This window comes from Microtus pennsylvanicus, chromosome 3 (assembly GCF_037038515.1).
Source record: "Microtus pennsylvanicus isolate mMicPen1 chromosome 3, mMicPen1.hap1, whole genome shotgun sequence".
Lineage (NCBI taxonomy): Eukaryota > Metazoa > Chordata > Mammalia > Rodentia > Cricetidae > Microtus > Microtus pennsylvanicus.
The window spans coordinates 3195987-3211750 of NC_134581.1; the positions used below are offsets into that span (position 1 = coordinate 3195987).

The window sequence follows — 15764 nt, forward strand, 5'->3', positions numbered from 1 at the left end:
CTGATAGATGCATCTTCATTGAGATTGGCCTGTGAACAAGGAGTGGCTGTGTCATTTTCAAAAAGGACCCAAATCAAAGATTGATTGGCCCCATTTTCTTCCACAGAGCGGCTTTGCCGTGTATCATTAGTTACTCTATCAGGAACGGCGCGCTGCGTTGTCTTGGCTCTTGTTAATCACCTTTTCTTCACGACCGATCGTGAGCGTAGTCGGGTGGAAGCTGGTGCATGCAGCCACCTCCATGAGATTCATCAACTTAAGCTGGTGTCAGGGAAACACTGGGCTGTGGACATCCCCCCAGGGGCGCTTTGTGAATGTGTGCCTCTGGCATCGGTGTTAGACATTGGTACTTGGAAAACCCACACCTTATCTTGTGTTTCAGAGACGGTGCCACTGAACCTGCATTGAGTCGGGCAGCTCTATGCCATGGGAGGGGTCAGCCCAGAGGGCATCTCCCAGTCACAGGCACCCTCTGTGCTCTGTAAGCTCAGGAAACCATATGTCTCCCCAGAAGCTCCTGGCTTCTCCGCCCATGGTTTTGTTGTTGTTGTTTTGTTTTCTCTGATCCCCAGCAGCTGGAAGTCACAGACAGGGTGAGGGGCACCATTGACAGCCTCACTAACCCTTAAAGCATTGAGCAAGTGCAGTTAATTGGCCAGGGACTGGTCACAGTCATGCCCAGTCAGGAAGGAGCAGGAAATGCCAGTGTTCCGTGGACCTGGGACTCCGAGCTCAGAGCAGAACCTGGGTCATTAAATGGGATGGAAACTTCCGGACAAGGCTTTCCTGAGTCTGGCCGACCTGAGTGTGAGGAGCGGGGCTGAGAGAGGCCTCCAGAAGGCAGAAGAGGGTACTCTGTGGGGCTGGAGAGCAACGGGTTCCAAAACTTGGGCTTGTAGATGGTTCCTAGGAAAACTCAAAGTCACAAAGTTGGGCCAAGGTGTAGATGCTCAAGTGGAGGAGTTTGAGAGAAACGGATTCTAAAGTTCTGTTGGCAAAATCTCGCCAAGTCTGTGGCTGCCCTCCTGGAAACGGACACTAAATAGCAGTACAAAAAGCATGTGTGTGGTAGAATAGGTGACATTGGTGTCGTCCTTTCGTGTCCCCTGTCGTGTGTGTGTGTGTGTGTGTGTGTGTGTGTGTGTGTGTGTGTGTGTGTAAGGTGTTAATGGTGGGGGTGGAGATGTGACCAGAGTAACTCAGAGGGAGCTTGCTTGCATGCTCCTACCCAACAGGAAGTTCATTTCAAATGATAATTGGGAATTTGAAGATGCTTTGGCTTTTAGAAAGGAACACCTTTCCATCCACTTTTGCCTCTCAGTGGCCCTCTTCCTAGCCACCATATTTAAAGCAGCGCAGCCCCTAGGGCTGCCCTGCCAGCACTTTCCTCAGTGTCCCCTTTCTTTCTGGCACCTGCCATGATTTACTGATCTTGCTGTTGTCCCAGGTTCGTGTCTGTGAGGATGAGGGGACCTGTTCCCGTCTTTCCCTGGTTCCCAGAGCACCACCTGTCACAACATAGACTGTCAGTAACTCCCAAATATGATTCATGCGTATGAGAGAGAGGGGGAAGGGACATGGATGTGGGGGTGAGGGCCATTGGAAGGGACGTGGACGTGGGGGTAGGGGAGTGAGTGGGAAGGGACATATGGGGTTGGGGGTGGAGCCGTGGGAAGGTATGTGGACATGCGGGAGGGTGTGGGAAGGGTTGTGGATGTGGGGGTGGGGGCCATGGGAAGGGACATAGACGTGGGGGTGGGGTGAGGTGGAGTGGGGTGGGGGCAGGGGCAGCCCTGCCTGGTGCCTCCTCTGCCGGCATGCCTGCTGCTTCTAGCACATGCTTAGAGCTGAAGCTGTAGTAGGGAAACCAGGATTCTAGAAGCATCTGTGATCAGTGACTGTGTGTGAATCCAAGCCTAGCGTGTCCATCCCCACTTCACATCAGTCCCGGACTTAAAACTCGTCTTTTCCACTGAATTATGTGAGATGTAATAATCTCAGCTATAGTTGATGGTTTTAGCTTTTAAGAAAGGAATGGCAAAGTGGCGTAAGAAACGCTGGTTGTGTTCGTGACCCTCTGGCCCCCAGAAGCAGCCGTTCATGAAACTGGAAGACTGAAGATAGCCATCAGCTGTGTGATGGTGGTGCACACATTTAATCCCTGCACTCAGGAGGCAGAGACAGGCAGAGCTCTGTGAGTTCAAGTCCAGCCTCGCCTACAGGGTGAGTCAGCTTCAGATAAAGTGCCAGGCAAAGGAACCTACAGAGAAACCTGTCTTGAAGAACCAAAACCCACCAACCAAACAGAAAAATAAAATAAGAAAATATGGCCTTATATCCAGACACTCCCGGGACCTTGGCTATCCTCCACGTGATGTTGCACAGTGAGGAAGTCAGTCCCCCTAAGAGCTCCACATAGCACACTGGACTTCAGCAAGGATAGGGCCATCACATCCAACATGGCTGCACACATCGCAGGGCTTGAGTGGAAGGTGACGGGAGCGCTCATCTAACGGATGTTTTCCTGTCATGGTCTCAAGCTTGCTGTCAGGTGTGTGTCTTAAGCTCCATATGCTTGATGTCTGGTTTCTCCAGTGCTACCCACCTGAAGCACAGAGGCTGACCACAGGCCCCAGTGCCTCCTGGGATTGGGGGCAGGGCCTTCCCTCTGGACCTGCTACGTGACAGAACAGACAGGGAATCCTTCAGCCTCGTTAGGAGAATGACGGACAGAGGTGGTTGTCTTGAGGAGGCTATAATAGTATTTCTCTCTGGTCTATTGCAGGAACATCAGGAGAGCATTCTGGGTAACACCATGCAGAGCGTGATTGCATTGCTCAACAATCTGGTTGCGTACAAAGGCACAAACATGCAGCTGCTTTATAAACAGGGTAAGCTGGGACTTGAACCTGGGCCCTCTGGGAGAGCAGTCGGTGCTCTAACCATCTACAGCTATTGGGCCAGCCCCTCAGAGGTAGCTATTAGACTTGGCCTCACAGGTAAGTCTTAGACATTGACTCAGATTATTGGCCACAGTGGCGAGATTTCACTCCCAGGTGACAGAGCTATTTTGATGCTCAAGTGTTTCTAGTATTCTTTCCCCTCCTAAGAAAAGTATGCATCACCCTCCAGTGAGAAATGTTGGCCAAGGTCGTGTGGCATGGGAAATAGCTACTACGTCGGTTTCTTACCATGGCAGTACCTTACCCTGTCTGTAGGAGTAGCTTCGTCTGTTTAGCGTGGGCTATTTCCAGAGTGAGGCAGCTTTAGATAAAATGCCAGGCAAAGGAACCTACAGAGGACAGAGAGGATCTCCGCTTCAAGCCCCATGAGGAAATGCTCATAAATCAGAATGGGTGGGTTGTGGCCTCCGGCCTGGGCTTTGAGTCTTGCTGCCCAGTCTGCAGGTGGTAAAGATGACCCAGAAGGAAGAACGTGAGTCCAGATGCTCTGCGGGGGGTGGGAGTGGGCTGTTGTCAGTGTCCTGGGGTCCAGATGCCCTGCAGGGGCAGGGTGTGTGGCCATCAGTGTCATGGGACCAGGGCCTGGGGGTTTGGGGACCATCTGACCCCAATGCCCCAGCAGTGCTGTCACCGGAAGTACTCTGATAGCTAAGAATGAACTTGAGTTCCTGCCACCTCCACCTCCCCACCCATGGCCTGGGATTCCATCCGCTGCTGGATTTGAATGCTAATCTGTAACTCAGTGGTTTTGCTGTATTTTTTCCTTAAACATTTCATTTTTAAATGAAACATTTAAGGGGGGGAATTATTATAAAAACAAAGTAGGACTATTGGCTTATTTGAGAAATATCAGCATTATTAGCATTTGGAGCTGACTTTGAGCTCATCCCTGTGCCCTGACATTTCTATAATGGAGCCGAATGCCATCTTGCCTTTCCCAGCAGAGCTGTGAGGGTAATGGATTTACACGACACAGCGCAGTGCCACCGAAGCAGAAAACAAAAACAAAACAGAGTGCCTCCAAACAATCATCTCAAGAAATCCTTTGTCTTCGACGGTTCATGGAGTCTTAGAAATCAAAACACTGATGTTTTACTTTTGGCCAGGTTTATATTAATCTTTCTAAATCTTGTTCACTCAAAAGACCAGAAAATCACTGCGAGAGTGTTGGTGCCATAAGAATAAAGAAACCACACACGTGACAACCTTCTTATCCTCCTTTAGGGATAGCATTCAAAGCCATGTGGCATGTGCCTATCACCCCAGCACTTAGGAGGTGAAGGCAGGAGAATCAGCTGCGTAGTGAGTTCCAGGCTACCCCAGGCTATGTGAGACCCTGATTCACAAACAAACTCACCGGACGGGCTAGTGGACCTGTTATTAGTAGACACAATGAGCGCACTTGGGGCACAAACAACCTTTGCCAGGTGGCTTTGGCTGGCTCTAGCCTGCAGCAATCCTCCTGCCTCAGTCTCTTTAGTTCTGGGATTTCAGATTGGCCACCAGGCCTGGTTTAGTCTAATTTTTAAAAATTGATTTATTTTTATTATGTGCATCCCATCTGTCTCTGTTGGTACGTGCACATAAGTACAGGTGCCTTCACACGTCAGAGGCACCGACTCCCTGGAGCTGGAGTTAAAAGGCGATTGTGAGCTGCCTGGTGTGGGTGCTGGGAGCTGAACTCAGGTTCCCCGAAAGAGCAGAACATGGCTAGAGCCACTGAGCCATCTCCGGGCCCTGCTGTAGAGAGTAACTGTTATGCACGTGTTTAACCCGGTGATGGCGCTATAGCAGGCAGCTGTAGTTGTTTTCCAACTGGTCTCCGAGGACAGGTAAGGTTATTCCTTGGTGGTTAGTGAAATCTGAGAAAATCCTTTAGTGTTCTAAAACACATTTTCTGGAAGCTTCTAGAAGTCTTCGCTATGCAGATGTATTAAATGTTTAATCACCCAGCCTGGGACAGTTCTCCTCAGACCTGCGCAGAAGCACTCTCTGAGGGAGCAGAGTGTCTCCACAGCTGCCTGCAAGCACAGATAGCGTCCAGGCTCACTGGCAGCAAACTGGCGGAGCAGCGAGGGCTGGTGTGAAGACTGCCTGAGTTCACATCTCAGCCCCGCCTCCATCACTGTCTACCTAGTGTCTGCGCCTGTGTGCTCACCTCTGCAATGGGCACAGTGACAACATACCCACCGCCTGGAGGGTTAAGCCATTGGAGGGGTGTGAAGCACTGCAAAGGGCCGGCACATAGAAAACCCAATAGAAGCCATCACTTTTCCATAAACTGGCCAGGCTCCCCAAGAAGCACTCATAGCCTCCCTCTGAGAGGGAGCCTGACATTTCCTGGGCCAGCCTTTCTGGAACCCTGTTGGCATGGGAACAGGCTGAAGAGCCATGGCGTGGTGCATGTGCCAGGCACTGCATGCCAGGCAGTGCCCATGGGCAGGGTGGACAAGATCAACTGTGGCTCCCGCCACTCCCCAAACCCATCCCTACCTGTGTCCCTGTGTCTCACCCGTTTTCCAGGTGCTCTTTGTTGTGGTCTTAGCCCCTCCTCCTCTCAGGCTGAAGGACTTCCTACTTGGTCTCCATTTCATACTCAGTCCCTGGGTACTCTGCAGATCTAGGGAGACTAGGTGGCAGGAAGAGCCCCCTGGGGCTTGTGGCACCTGCTACTCAGTCCCTGGGAACTCTGCGGATCTAGGGAGACTAGATGGCAGGAAGAGCCCCCCGGGGCTTGTGGCACCTGCTGTCCCCTCCGCTCTTCTCGGAGCTGCTTATTTAGTCACTGGCTTGTTTCCAGGTCTGTCCCAGGCATCGCTGTGAAAACCTGTCTAATGGAACGAGGTTTGAAAGAAGGAAGGAGTCAGTTGGAAAGGGAAGGTAGCGTTTGGACAATGGTAACCCTTTATCTCTCAGCCAATCCCTCACCTAACACTGGTGAGACGTGCTCATATGCTGTGCAGTCCGCCCACTTGGTGTGTGCAGGTATACAAACCCCAGCACTGCTCTCCTCAGCTGTGAGCACCTACTATGTGTACGATGTCGTGCATTTGGAAGCTTGACGACCATCATGATTGCTAACATGTGCCACGTTCCTCTAATTGACCCTTCTCCCCAAGTGTTATCAATTTTATTACCCAGCTGGCTGGGATGGTACCTACCCATCCGTGTTTGGGAGCGGTGGCCATATCTCCCCTCCTTTCATTCTGTTTATTTCGAAGTGCCAACAGCAACCTGTCAATCAACAAACTGTGCTCCCTTCTTTATGACTTGATGGCATTTGAGTGGCTTCCTGCCAGAGCCCAGTTCCTCAGTGTTTGGCCAGGTTTTTTGGGTCCCCAGTGATCTAAAATAGCAAAGTTATTTTGTCAGCCACCCACAAGCTTCCTCTTTCCTCTTCCATTCTTTTTTTTTTTTTTTAATTTGAGACAAGGTCTCACTGTACAGCTCTGGCTGTCCTGGAGCTCACTGAATTCACTGTGTAGATGAGGCTGGCCTTGAACTCAGAGATCCACTTGCCTTTGCCTCCTGAGTGCTGAAATCAAAGGGATGTCCCATGGTACCTGGCGTGGAATAGATTTTGAAACATGAGAATTGGCAAAGGAAATCCTCAATAGAATGGGATCACTGGAGGAAGATCCCAGGCAGATGTGCCTTCGGTGGGTTCCCAGGAGCTACCAAAAAGCCCGTCATTTGAAGCTGTCTTCCCTCAGAGACGGCATGTATCCACAAGTTCAGGAAACGTGAGATGCTCACATGCACATCCGAGAAGACAGCATGGTCTGGAGGGTGAAGTCGGGTTGAATCTGGTATCTGCAGCTTTACCCATGAGATGCTCCAAAGTCTCATCCCTCTAGAGATACAGGCGCCACTTCCAAGGCTTTGTTTTGAAAGTCAAATGATAATATATGTAAATTTCCATGCATAATCACTGAAATTAGCATAACTATTTAAAGGTAAGTAGTAAAAGCCAGTGAGCCTGTAAGTTTGACATCTGACCACGTGAAGATCACGATGAGGCAGGAAGGGAAGGATGAGGCAGGAAGGGAAGCCGCAGCTGAGTGACTCGGGGAGACAGTGTCATCTCCGGTCCTAATTGAGTGAGCCTTTACCAGCCCTCAGGGAGCAGCCAAGGCACAGAGCCCTGTTGTTGAGAAGTGGAAAATGACTCATTTTCAGAGCGAGTGACTGCAGGGTTCTGAACAGAAGGATAGTTCCATTAGGAGGTGATAGTTGACGAGGAAGGAAGGGCTTCATCAGGCAGGTCTGGGACCATGTGAAAGGCACTGATAAAGGTGAGGCCCAGGCTGCAGAACCATGGGCTCCTTTCTCACTACTGGGCTGAACTTCTGCACAGAGGACTCTATCTTCACCACAGCTTGTGGAGAAGATGAGCCGCACTTCCGGTGGATTAGCCCAACAGATGTTCGTTCATTTAATGGGAATTTAGTTAGCACTCCTGCTGCGGGGTTGGCTTTCTGCTTCACTGTATCTGGTGCTGTATGTCGTGGGCCATCATTTTCCAGGGTCTTAGACTCCCTTGCACTTGTCAATGGAAGAGGAAAGAAGGTATCATTCTATTTCAGCAGAGGAATAAATGTCTGCAAACTGTGTGCTTGAAGAGAAACTAATATCCATAATATATAAAGAACATCCTCGACTCAATGATGGGGAAACACACAGCCTAATTCACAAATGAGTAGAAGATTTGAATAGATATTTCCTCCAAAGAGGATGCGCAAGTAACAAAGCCTCATGAGTGGCGGCCCAGCATCCACCCCCCTCACATACTGCAGTGTTGTATGTGACTGTCGGGTAATTGATAACAGGGGCAGTGAGGATGCCGGGAGAGGGGAGCCTTGTGCTCAACAGTGGGACGGAAGATGCCACAGGCCCTGGGTGTGGCAGTTAGTGTACCTCCTCGGTATACCTGGTGCCTCCGAAGAATACATTTAAACTCTGCTGAGATCTCAGGGTCTGATTTCTGAATGTTTTACCACATCTGGGGAAAGTAACCATGGGGAAGCGACTCACGCAGCTCTGGTCTCACTGGTCAGGGGGAGGCAGTGGTCAGTGTTGAGCTGGCTGAGCAACCGGGTCCCACACGTGCAGAGAAAAGCATGCGCAGTTTGTGAACAGGGCCATGGCCACCAGACCAGATTAAAAGGTCCTTTCAATCCGTGTGTTCCTTGTGTGGTCACATATCGCTTAGAGGCGTCTCTGAAGAGCCCGCTGCTGGTGCTGGTCAGGCCAGCGGAGGGAAGCAGGAGACTCCCTTCTGGGACCGAAAGGAAAGGGTGAAATGTCTGCGTGTTACTTTTATTTTTCACTGATTGGGTTTCATCGTGACGTTTCCTTTCTACATTATTCCTATGTGCGTGTTGGTTCTCTCACCACAGTGCGCTCCTAGAGGTCAGAGGGCAACCTGCAGGAGCTGATGTCTGCCATGGAGGCGCTGGGGATTGAACCAGGTTGTCGGACTGGCGGCTACGCCTTCACCTGGGTTATCCTGCGTCTCACCCATGTGTTGTTTCCTGAACGTGTGTGCAGCTTCACATTGTTCAAATGCTTGTTACATGTGCCGTGCGTCTCATTTTGAGAATATTTACCTACCCTGATTCTCTCCCCACTCTCCGCATTCTCGTGTGGGTGTGCCACGTAAGTCCTCTGAAGGGAAAACTGTCCTGACTGTGGGGCATGGGGGTACAGCTCACATCTGCCTGTCCACACGGGGTACAGGCTCACATCTGCCTGTCCACACAGAGGTTGGTACAGCTCACATCTGCCTGTCCACACAGAGGTTGGTACAGCTCACATCTGCCTGTCCACACAGAGTACAGGCTCACATCTGCCTGTCCCCACAGAGGGTACAGGCTCACATCTGCCTGTCCACACGGGGTACAGGCTCACATCTGCCTGTCCACACAGAGGGCACAGGCTCACATCTGCCTGTCCACACAGAGGGTACAGGCTCACATCTGCCTGTCCCCACAGAGGGTACAGGCTCACATCTGCCTGTCCACACAGAGGCGGGTACAGGCTCACATCTGCCTGTCCACACAGAGGGCACAGGCTCACATCTGCCTGTCCACACAGAGGGCACAGGCTCACATCTGCCTGTCCACACAGAGGGTACAGGCTCACATCTGCCTGTCCACACAGAGGGCACAGGCTCACATCTGCCTGTCCCCACAGAGGGTACAGGCTCACATCTGCCTGTCCACACAGAGGGTACAGGCTCACATCTGCCTGTCCCCACAGAGGGTACAGGCTCACATCTGCCTGTCCCCACAGAGGGTACAGGCTCACATCTGCCTGTCCACACAGAGGGTACAGGCTCACATCTGCCTGTCCACACAGAGGGTACAGGCTCACATCTGCCTGTCCACACAGAGGGTACAGGCTCACATCTGCCTGTCCACACAGAGGGTACAGGCTCACATCTGCCTGTCCACACAGAGGGTACAGGCTCACATCTGCCTGTCCACACAGAGGCGGGTACAGGCTCACATCTGCCTGTCCACACAGAGGGTACAGGCTCACATCTGCCTGTCCACACAGAGGGTACAGGCTCACATCTGCCTGTCCACACAGAGGGTACAGGCTCACATCTGCCTGTCCACACAGAGGGTACAGGCTCACATCTGCCTGTCCACACAGAGGTTGGTACAGGCTCACATCTGCCTGTCCACACAGAGGTTGGTACAGGCTCACATCTGCCTGTCCACACAGAGGTTGGTACAGGCTCACATCTGCCTGTCCACACAGAGGTTGGTACAGGCTCACATCTGCCTGTCCACACAGAGGTTGGTACAGGCTCACATCTGCCTGTCCACACAGAGGGCACAGGCTCACATCTGCCTGTCCACACAGAGGGTACAGACTCACATCTGCCTGTCCACACAGAGGCGGGTACAGGCTCACATCTGCCTGTCCACACAGAGGGTACAGGCTCACATCTGCCTGTCCACACAGAGGGTACAGGCTCACATCTGCCTGTCCACACAGAGGGTACAGGCTCACATCTGCCTGTCCACACAGAGGCGGGTACAGGCTCACATCTGCCTGTCCACACAGAGGTTGGTACAGGCTCACATCTGCCTGTCCACACAGAGGTTGGTACAGACTCACATCTGCCTGTCCACACAGAGGCGGGTACAGGCTCACATCTGCCTGTCCACACAGAGGGTACAGGCTCACATCTGCCTGTCCACACAGAGGTTGGTACAGGCTCACATCTGCCTGTCCACACGGGGTACAGGCTCACATCTGCCTGTCCACATGGGGTACAGGCTCACATCTGCCTGTCTGCACAGGGGTGTCTATAGGCTCACGTCTGCCTGTCGTGTGGGGTAGGATATGGGGTCAGGCTTGAGTGGATCCAGAAGGCTGAGCCCTGATGTGGTTTTTTTTTTCCTTTGTTGTTGTTGTTTGAATTTTTCCTTTGGTGTATGCAGAGCGTCAGTTTCAGCCCCCACCCACACTGTGAACACTAAAGCTCACAGCTTCTCAGGTAGGATAGCGATCAGTCTGCATGGAGCTTTCCTGGACACCTCAGATCCCGGGAGTTCCTGTCACGGAAGTGAGGACCCAGCTTCTACTGGAAGTCCCCAGGCAGCCACTTGGTGTTCACCAGGCTGGAGGCCGGAGGACCTGGGGTTCACTGCTCTGACTGGCCTCAGCGCTCCGGAACTGTGAGACGCAGACTGTGCTTGCTCCGTGTTTACTGAAGCGCCCTGCCATCTCAGAGATGAAGTTAACGGGAGGGAAGCGGGCTATTAAGATGTGAGTCGTTTGTGTGTAAGAGATTTTCCGATGTGCAGGCACATTCCCTTTTATTCCCTTCTGTTGGGCTGCCACGTTCGGGGAACTAAGATGGGAAATGTGGAAGCAAGCAGCTTAGACTCAGAAAATAAGCAGCCAGCAGCATCTGTCTCTTTCCTCTGATGGAGTCGGCGCTGCGAAGCTCCCCGATGCCCCCCTTTTATATCCTTAGAGGCAAAGCAGTTCTCACGCAGGCGGCAGTTACCACAGCTCATTAAAGTGAAGATGGTTATTAATGGGATTAAAACAGTAATAAAACTTTATGTAGGCATTTAATAACTCCTCCACATACCATGAAAGAAGGCTAAGCCTCACCCTTCACGGGTGAAGTGTGCTATCTGTCTTGGGGTTCACTGCTCTGACTTCTGGATGAATGTCAGGAGATCACTCAGACTTGCGATGTCTTCCTGCGCGTTTTATTGTTACAGCCCCCAGGATCCCAAACACTTAAGAGGTGAGACCCCAGAGAGCAAGGCTCTAGATGAGCGCTTTGGGTAAAGAATGGAACACAGTCGCCCTCCCCCCCGCCCATTTGCGGATACGTAAGCCGGGGACTGGCAGACAGTGGGCGTATTTGTCTACCTGGGCACTGAACGGTGAGCTGAATCCATTTCTTCTCTTGCGCGTCTGTTACCCGCAAATAGCCGAGTGCACACAGGTGCTGTTCTCCGCTCCATGAACTCCCCGTGACTGGGCTTTGCTGGGCTTATGGAGCCCCCTCCCTGCCATCGCTTCTGCCTCTCTCTGTCCCTTGTCCACATGGGTTTGTTTCCTTCGCTCTTGGTGAACAGACCGTTTGTTTTGCCTCACTTTTAAAAAGTCTCTGTGTATTTAAACCTGCGCGTTCATGGTCAGGTGACAGTCTCGGGCATCGGGCCCACTTCCCACCTCTTGCTGTTTGCCGCTGTGAATGCTGGGCTAGCTGGCCCAGTGAGCGTTTAGCGATTCCCCTGCCTCAGCCTCCCGTCTCACCAACAGAGTGCTGGAATGACAGGCAGGGGTCACTGTTCTGGCTTTTATGTGGGTTCAGGGGATCCAAACCCAGGTCTTCATCCTGTGTGGCAGGTGTCTTGGTCACTGAGTCTTGTCCTCAGCCGTGAACAAACTGTCTTTGAGTCACAGAAACTTAGAGCCACAGTAGTTTTGTTTCTTTTTAACCTGAGCTCTCACCAGGAAGGACCTGAGAGGATCAGCGATGTGGAGGGCTAGCCCAGGCCCCTTCTCTCCTTATCTCCAAGGCCAGTGCTTAGCCTTAGGCACCACTGAGCATTCTATCCCGCCTCCAGTCTGGTCCCAGCTTTTGCTTTAGTCTTTGAGAAGCGGATGGAACCTTCCTGTGAAGGCTCGTGGTGAGTGATAATGGGGCCTTCCTGATGGATCTGCTCCTTAGCTCTTGGGATGGTTGGAGATGAATAACACGTTAAAAAATATACACCTGCCTAGTTTCCAGAAAAAATCCTTTGTATGCAGAAAATGAAGTCTGCTAATCTACTGTGAGCTGAAGGTCCCTGAGAAAGATGCACCCTTGCTAGAGGCTCTGCAGACTGGCTGACCAGCTTCACGATTGCCAGGAGTTGGAACATTGATGATGGTTGTGGTTTGAATATGAAACGTTCCCCGCAGGTTCATGTGTTTGAACACTTGGTCCCCAGCTGGTGGTGCTGTTTGGGAAGACAGTGGAACCTTTAGGAGGCAGAGCCTTGTTGGTGGATGGGTTTCGAGGCTTGTAGGCTGGCCTTCCTGTGTGCAGATGAAATGTCATCTTTCTGCTTTCCGGCTGCGAGGCCAACCTCAGTCCTGCAGCCAAGCCTTCCCTGCCTGGAGGGACTGTAAGCCAAGGTAACCCCGTTCCCCGCCAAGTTGCCTTTGTCAGGGTATTTTATCACTGTAACAGAAACATAAGTACCACACAGACCAAGAGTCAGAACCATTGTGGGCTACCGCTAGCTCCTTTACTGGGCACATAGAGAACCATGTGGGCTACCGCTAGCTCCTTTACTGGGCACATAGAGAACCATGTGGGCTGCCGCTAGCTCCTTTACTGGGCACATAGAGAACCATGTGGGCTACCGCTAGCTCCTTTACTGGGCACATAGAGAACCATGTGGGCTGCCGCTAGCTCCTTTACTGGGCACATGGAGAACCATGTGGGCTGCCGCTAGCTCCTTTACTGGGCACATAGAGAATGATGTGGGCTACCGCTAGCTCCTTTACTGGGCACATAGAGAATGATGTGGGCTACCGCTAGCTCCTTTACTGGGCACATAGTTTTCTGATCATGACAGAATATCAGACAGAAATGAAGAAGGAAGGTTTGGCTCACAGTTTAAGGGCACAGTCCGTCTTGTCAGATGACGTCTTGTCAGCACAGGCGGCTGGTCATGTGGCACCAGCAGTCTGGAAGCGGAGAGATGATGCAGGGCTCAGCTCCCTTTCTCTTCTGTTCGCTGTGGACCCAGCCCATGGGATGGTGCTGCTTATGCTTAGGGTGTGGGCCATTCTGCCTTGTTAAATAGTCTGGAGCAGCGGCTCTCAACCTTCCTAGTGCTGAGACCCTTCAGTACAGCTCCTCATGTTGTTGACCCCCAACCGTAAAATTATATTTGTTACTACTTCTTAATTGTAATTTTGGTACTGCTATGAATTGTAATATAAATATCTGGTATGCAACCACCATGAAAGGGTATCTGATATGTTCGCCCCCCAATGGGTGGCAGCCCACAGGCTGAAAACTACCAGTCTAGAGAATCCTCAGGGATGCGCCCAGTTGTGGGAAGCTGGCAGTCCAGTCTGACCGTCACAGAGCCATCTGGTTGAAACTGTTGGTAAGGGATGTGCCCTTGTGAGATCTCTAGAGTCCACCAACTCAAATGTAAGACTTCATTAGACCGAGAACTCACGGCAGAGAGTCCCAGTTGTGCCGTAACCCACCCACCTGATGGGCCCAGCAATGTATTTGTGTGGGTGAGGGGACTGATTTGTGACTTTCGTCCCCTTGTCATTTGCCTATGCAGGCTGGTATGACCTCTTCCCCAGCAGGGCCTGTCATCAGAGCAGCCCAAACTCATGGTCCCTCATCTTACCTCGGGGCAATCCACACTCATTTCCTTTGAAGCAGCAGTGTTTGGGTTAAGAGTGGACACCCTCCTGGGGTTGTCCTTAGTTCCTCACTCTCACCATTGCACGCTCAGCTGCAGGCTCGCTCTGGTGCCCTGGCAGGAAACACAGTGGAACCCAAAGGCCTGTCTCCAAGGTAGATTACAGAAATACAGAAAATCAGAGGATTTGTTATGCTTAAAGAAAGTCACTGGAGGCTGATGTGGGAGTGTCATATATCAATCTGTTGATTTCATTGGTTAAGTAATAAACAAACTGCTTGGGCTCATAGCTTAGAACATAGGTGGGTGGAGTAAACAGAACAGAATGCTGGGAGGAAGAGGAAGTGAGGTAAGACGCCTCAGACAGAGACGCCATGCTCCGCTCTCCTGGGCAGAGGCACATGATTCAGCTCCGACCCAGGATGGACGTAGGCTAGAATCTTCCCAGTAAGCGCACCTAGCTGTGCTACATAGAATATTAGAAAGGGGCTAGTCCAGGTGCGAGAGTTAGCCTAGAAGAGGCTAGATAGAAATGGGCCAAGCAGTGATTAAAAGAATCCAGTGTCCGTGTAATTATTTCGGGGCATAAGCTAGCCAGGCGGCCGGGATGCTGGGAACGCAGCCCCGCCGCTCTTACTACTACAGGAGGCAGGACCCTCTTAGACTGACTGTCTTCATGTCAGTGCTACCGGCCTGGCAGAGCTCAGTCCTCGGCCCATCTCAACAGAATGGCCAAGAATGGCCAACTTGACCAGATATTTGTCCTTCCGTAAAGGGATATGGTTTGTAGTATGAGCCCTGGTGTGCCATTGTTGATCAATAAAAATTGGTCAAGAGCAGAAGCCATTAATAAACGCTGATGTTGGAGCAAGAATCTCCTGTTGGAACATCAGGGCAGTTGGCTCTTTCTGCCCCTGTGGTACTTCACAGGGCTGCGGGAAGAGAGGCAGAGACACTTCAGCCTCTGCTTCAGCTTGACAAGGCAAGACTCCCTGAGGAAGATACAGGGCAACTGTGGCCCATGCTGAGCTTGGGCCATCTGAGGACCTGTGGCTCTGGTTCTGCCGCTGTGCTGCCTGGTTGAAGTGGGGTCTGTACCCTGTGGAACCCCGTGCTGCCGTATTGCTGGACATGGGCTTGCCTATTCCTTTTCCCTCTCCATCCCAGGAGTCATCATGGGGTGAAGAGAGAGGAAGCCATAAAATTGTTCTGTGGTGATGCAGGCTCAGTGCCTCCCTGCTAAGCCCTGGTCCAGACGGACTCCTGCTGGGACTGATCACTGGCTAAGATGTCAGGGCTGTGCAGTCTGCCACTTGGTAGTATGATGACCTGAAATCAGGAACATGAGGTCCTAACTTTGCTCTTCTCGGGGTCTTTGTGCATCTGCCAACTTTGGACTTGAGTTCTAACTGTAAGGGTAGCCTTGGCGTTTTGGTTGTGATTCTGTGGGCTCCTGGCATGGATGTTGGGAACTGTTCTCTGCCAGAGCAGCAAGCTCCCCTCACACCGAGGCCATCTCTCCAGCCCTCATGTGATTTTTGTTTAATGTTGGGTTTGACTGGCTAGCAATCTGCAGAGTGGGGGTACATCCGTCTGTGTTTTTCTAGATGCAGGTCTGCAGTTTTCATGTCTTCACTATGTCCTGGTCAGGTTTGGTAGAAGGTGGTGATTGTCTCGCAAGGTGTTTAGGGAGGGCCTTGTCTCACAGAGTGGTTTGAGGAGGGCAGTATTCCTTTTCTTACTTGTTTGTTTATATTAATAATTAATATTAGCACACAATCAGTCTTGTCAGTGTGTGTCTTTCCCTGGCTTCGGGGACAGTGTGCCCCACGTGTGTAAATTCCATTTGCATGGGTGCATAGCTGTGTTTGTATCTGGT

At 51.6% G+C, this 15764-nt stretch overlaps 1 protein-coding gene across 1 annotated transcript in view; it reads left to right on the forward strand.

The window, feature by feature from the left end:
* Ulk4 (unc-51 like kinase 4) overlaps positions 1 to 15764 on the forward strand; it is a 315649-nt gene that overhangs the window by 173175 nt on the left and 126710 nt on the right. Inside the window, exon 32 of the mRNA XM_075964113.1 lies at positions 2786 to 2891. Within this exon, the coding sequence (XP_075820228.1) occupies positions 2786 to 2891 (106 nt within the window). The remainder of the gene's footprint in view (positions 1 to 2785; positions 2892 to 15764) is intronic.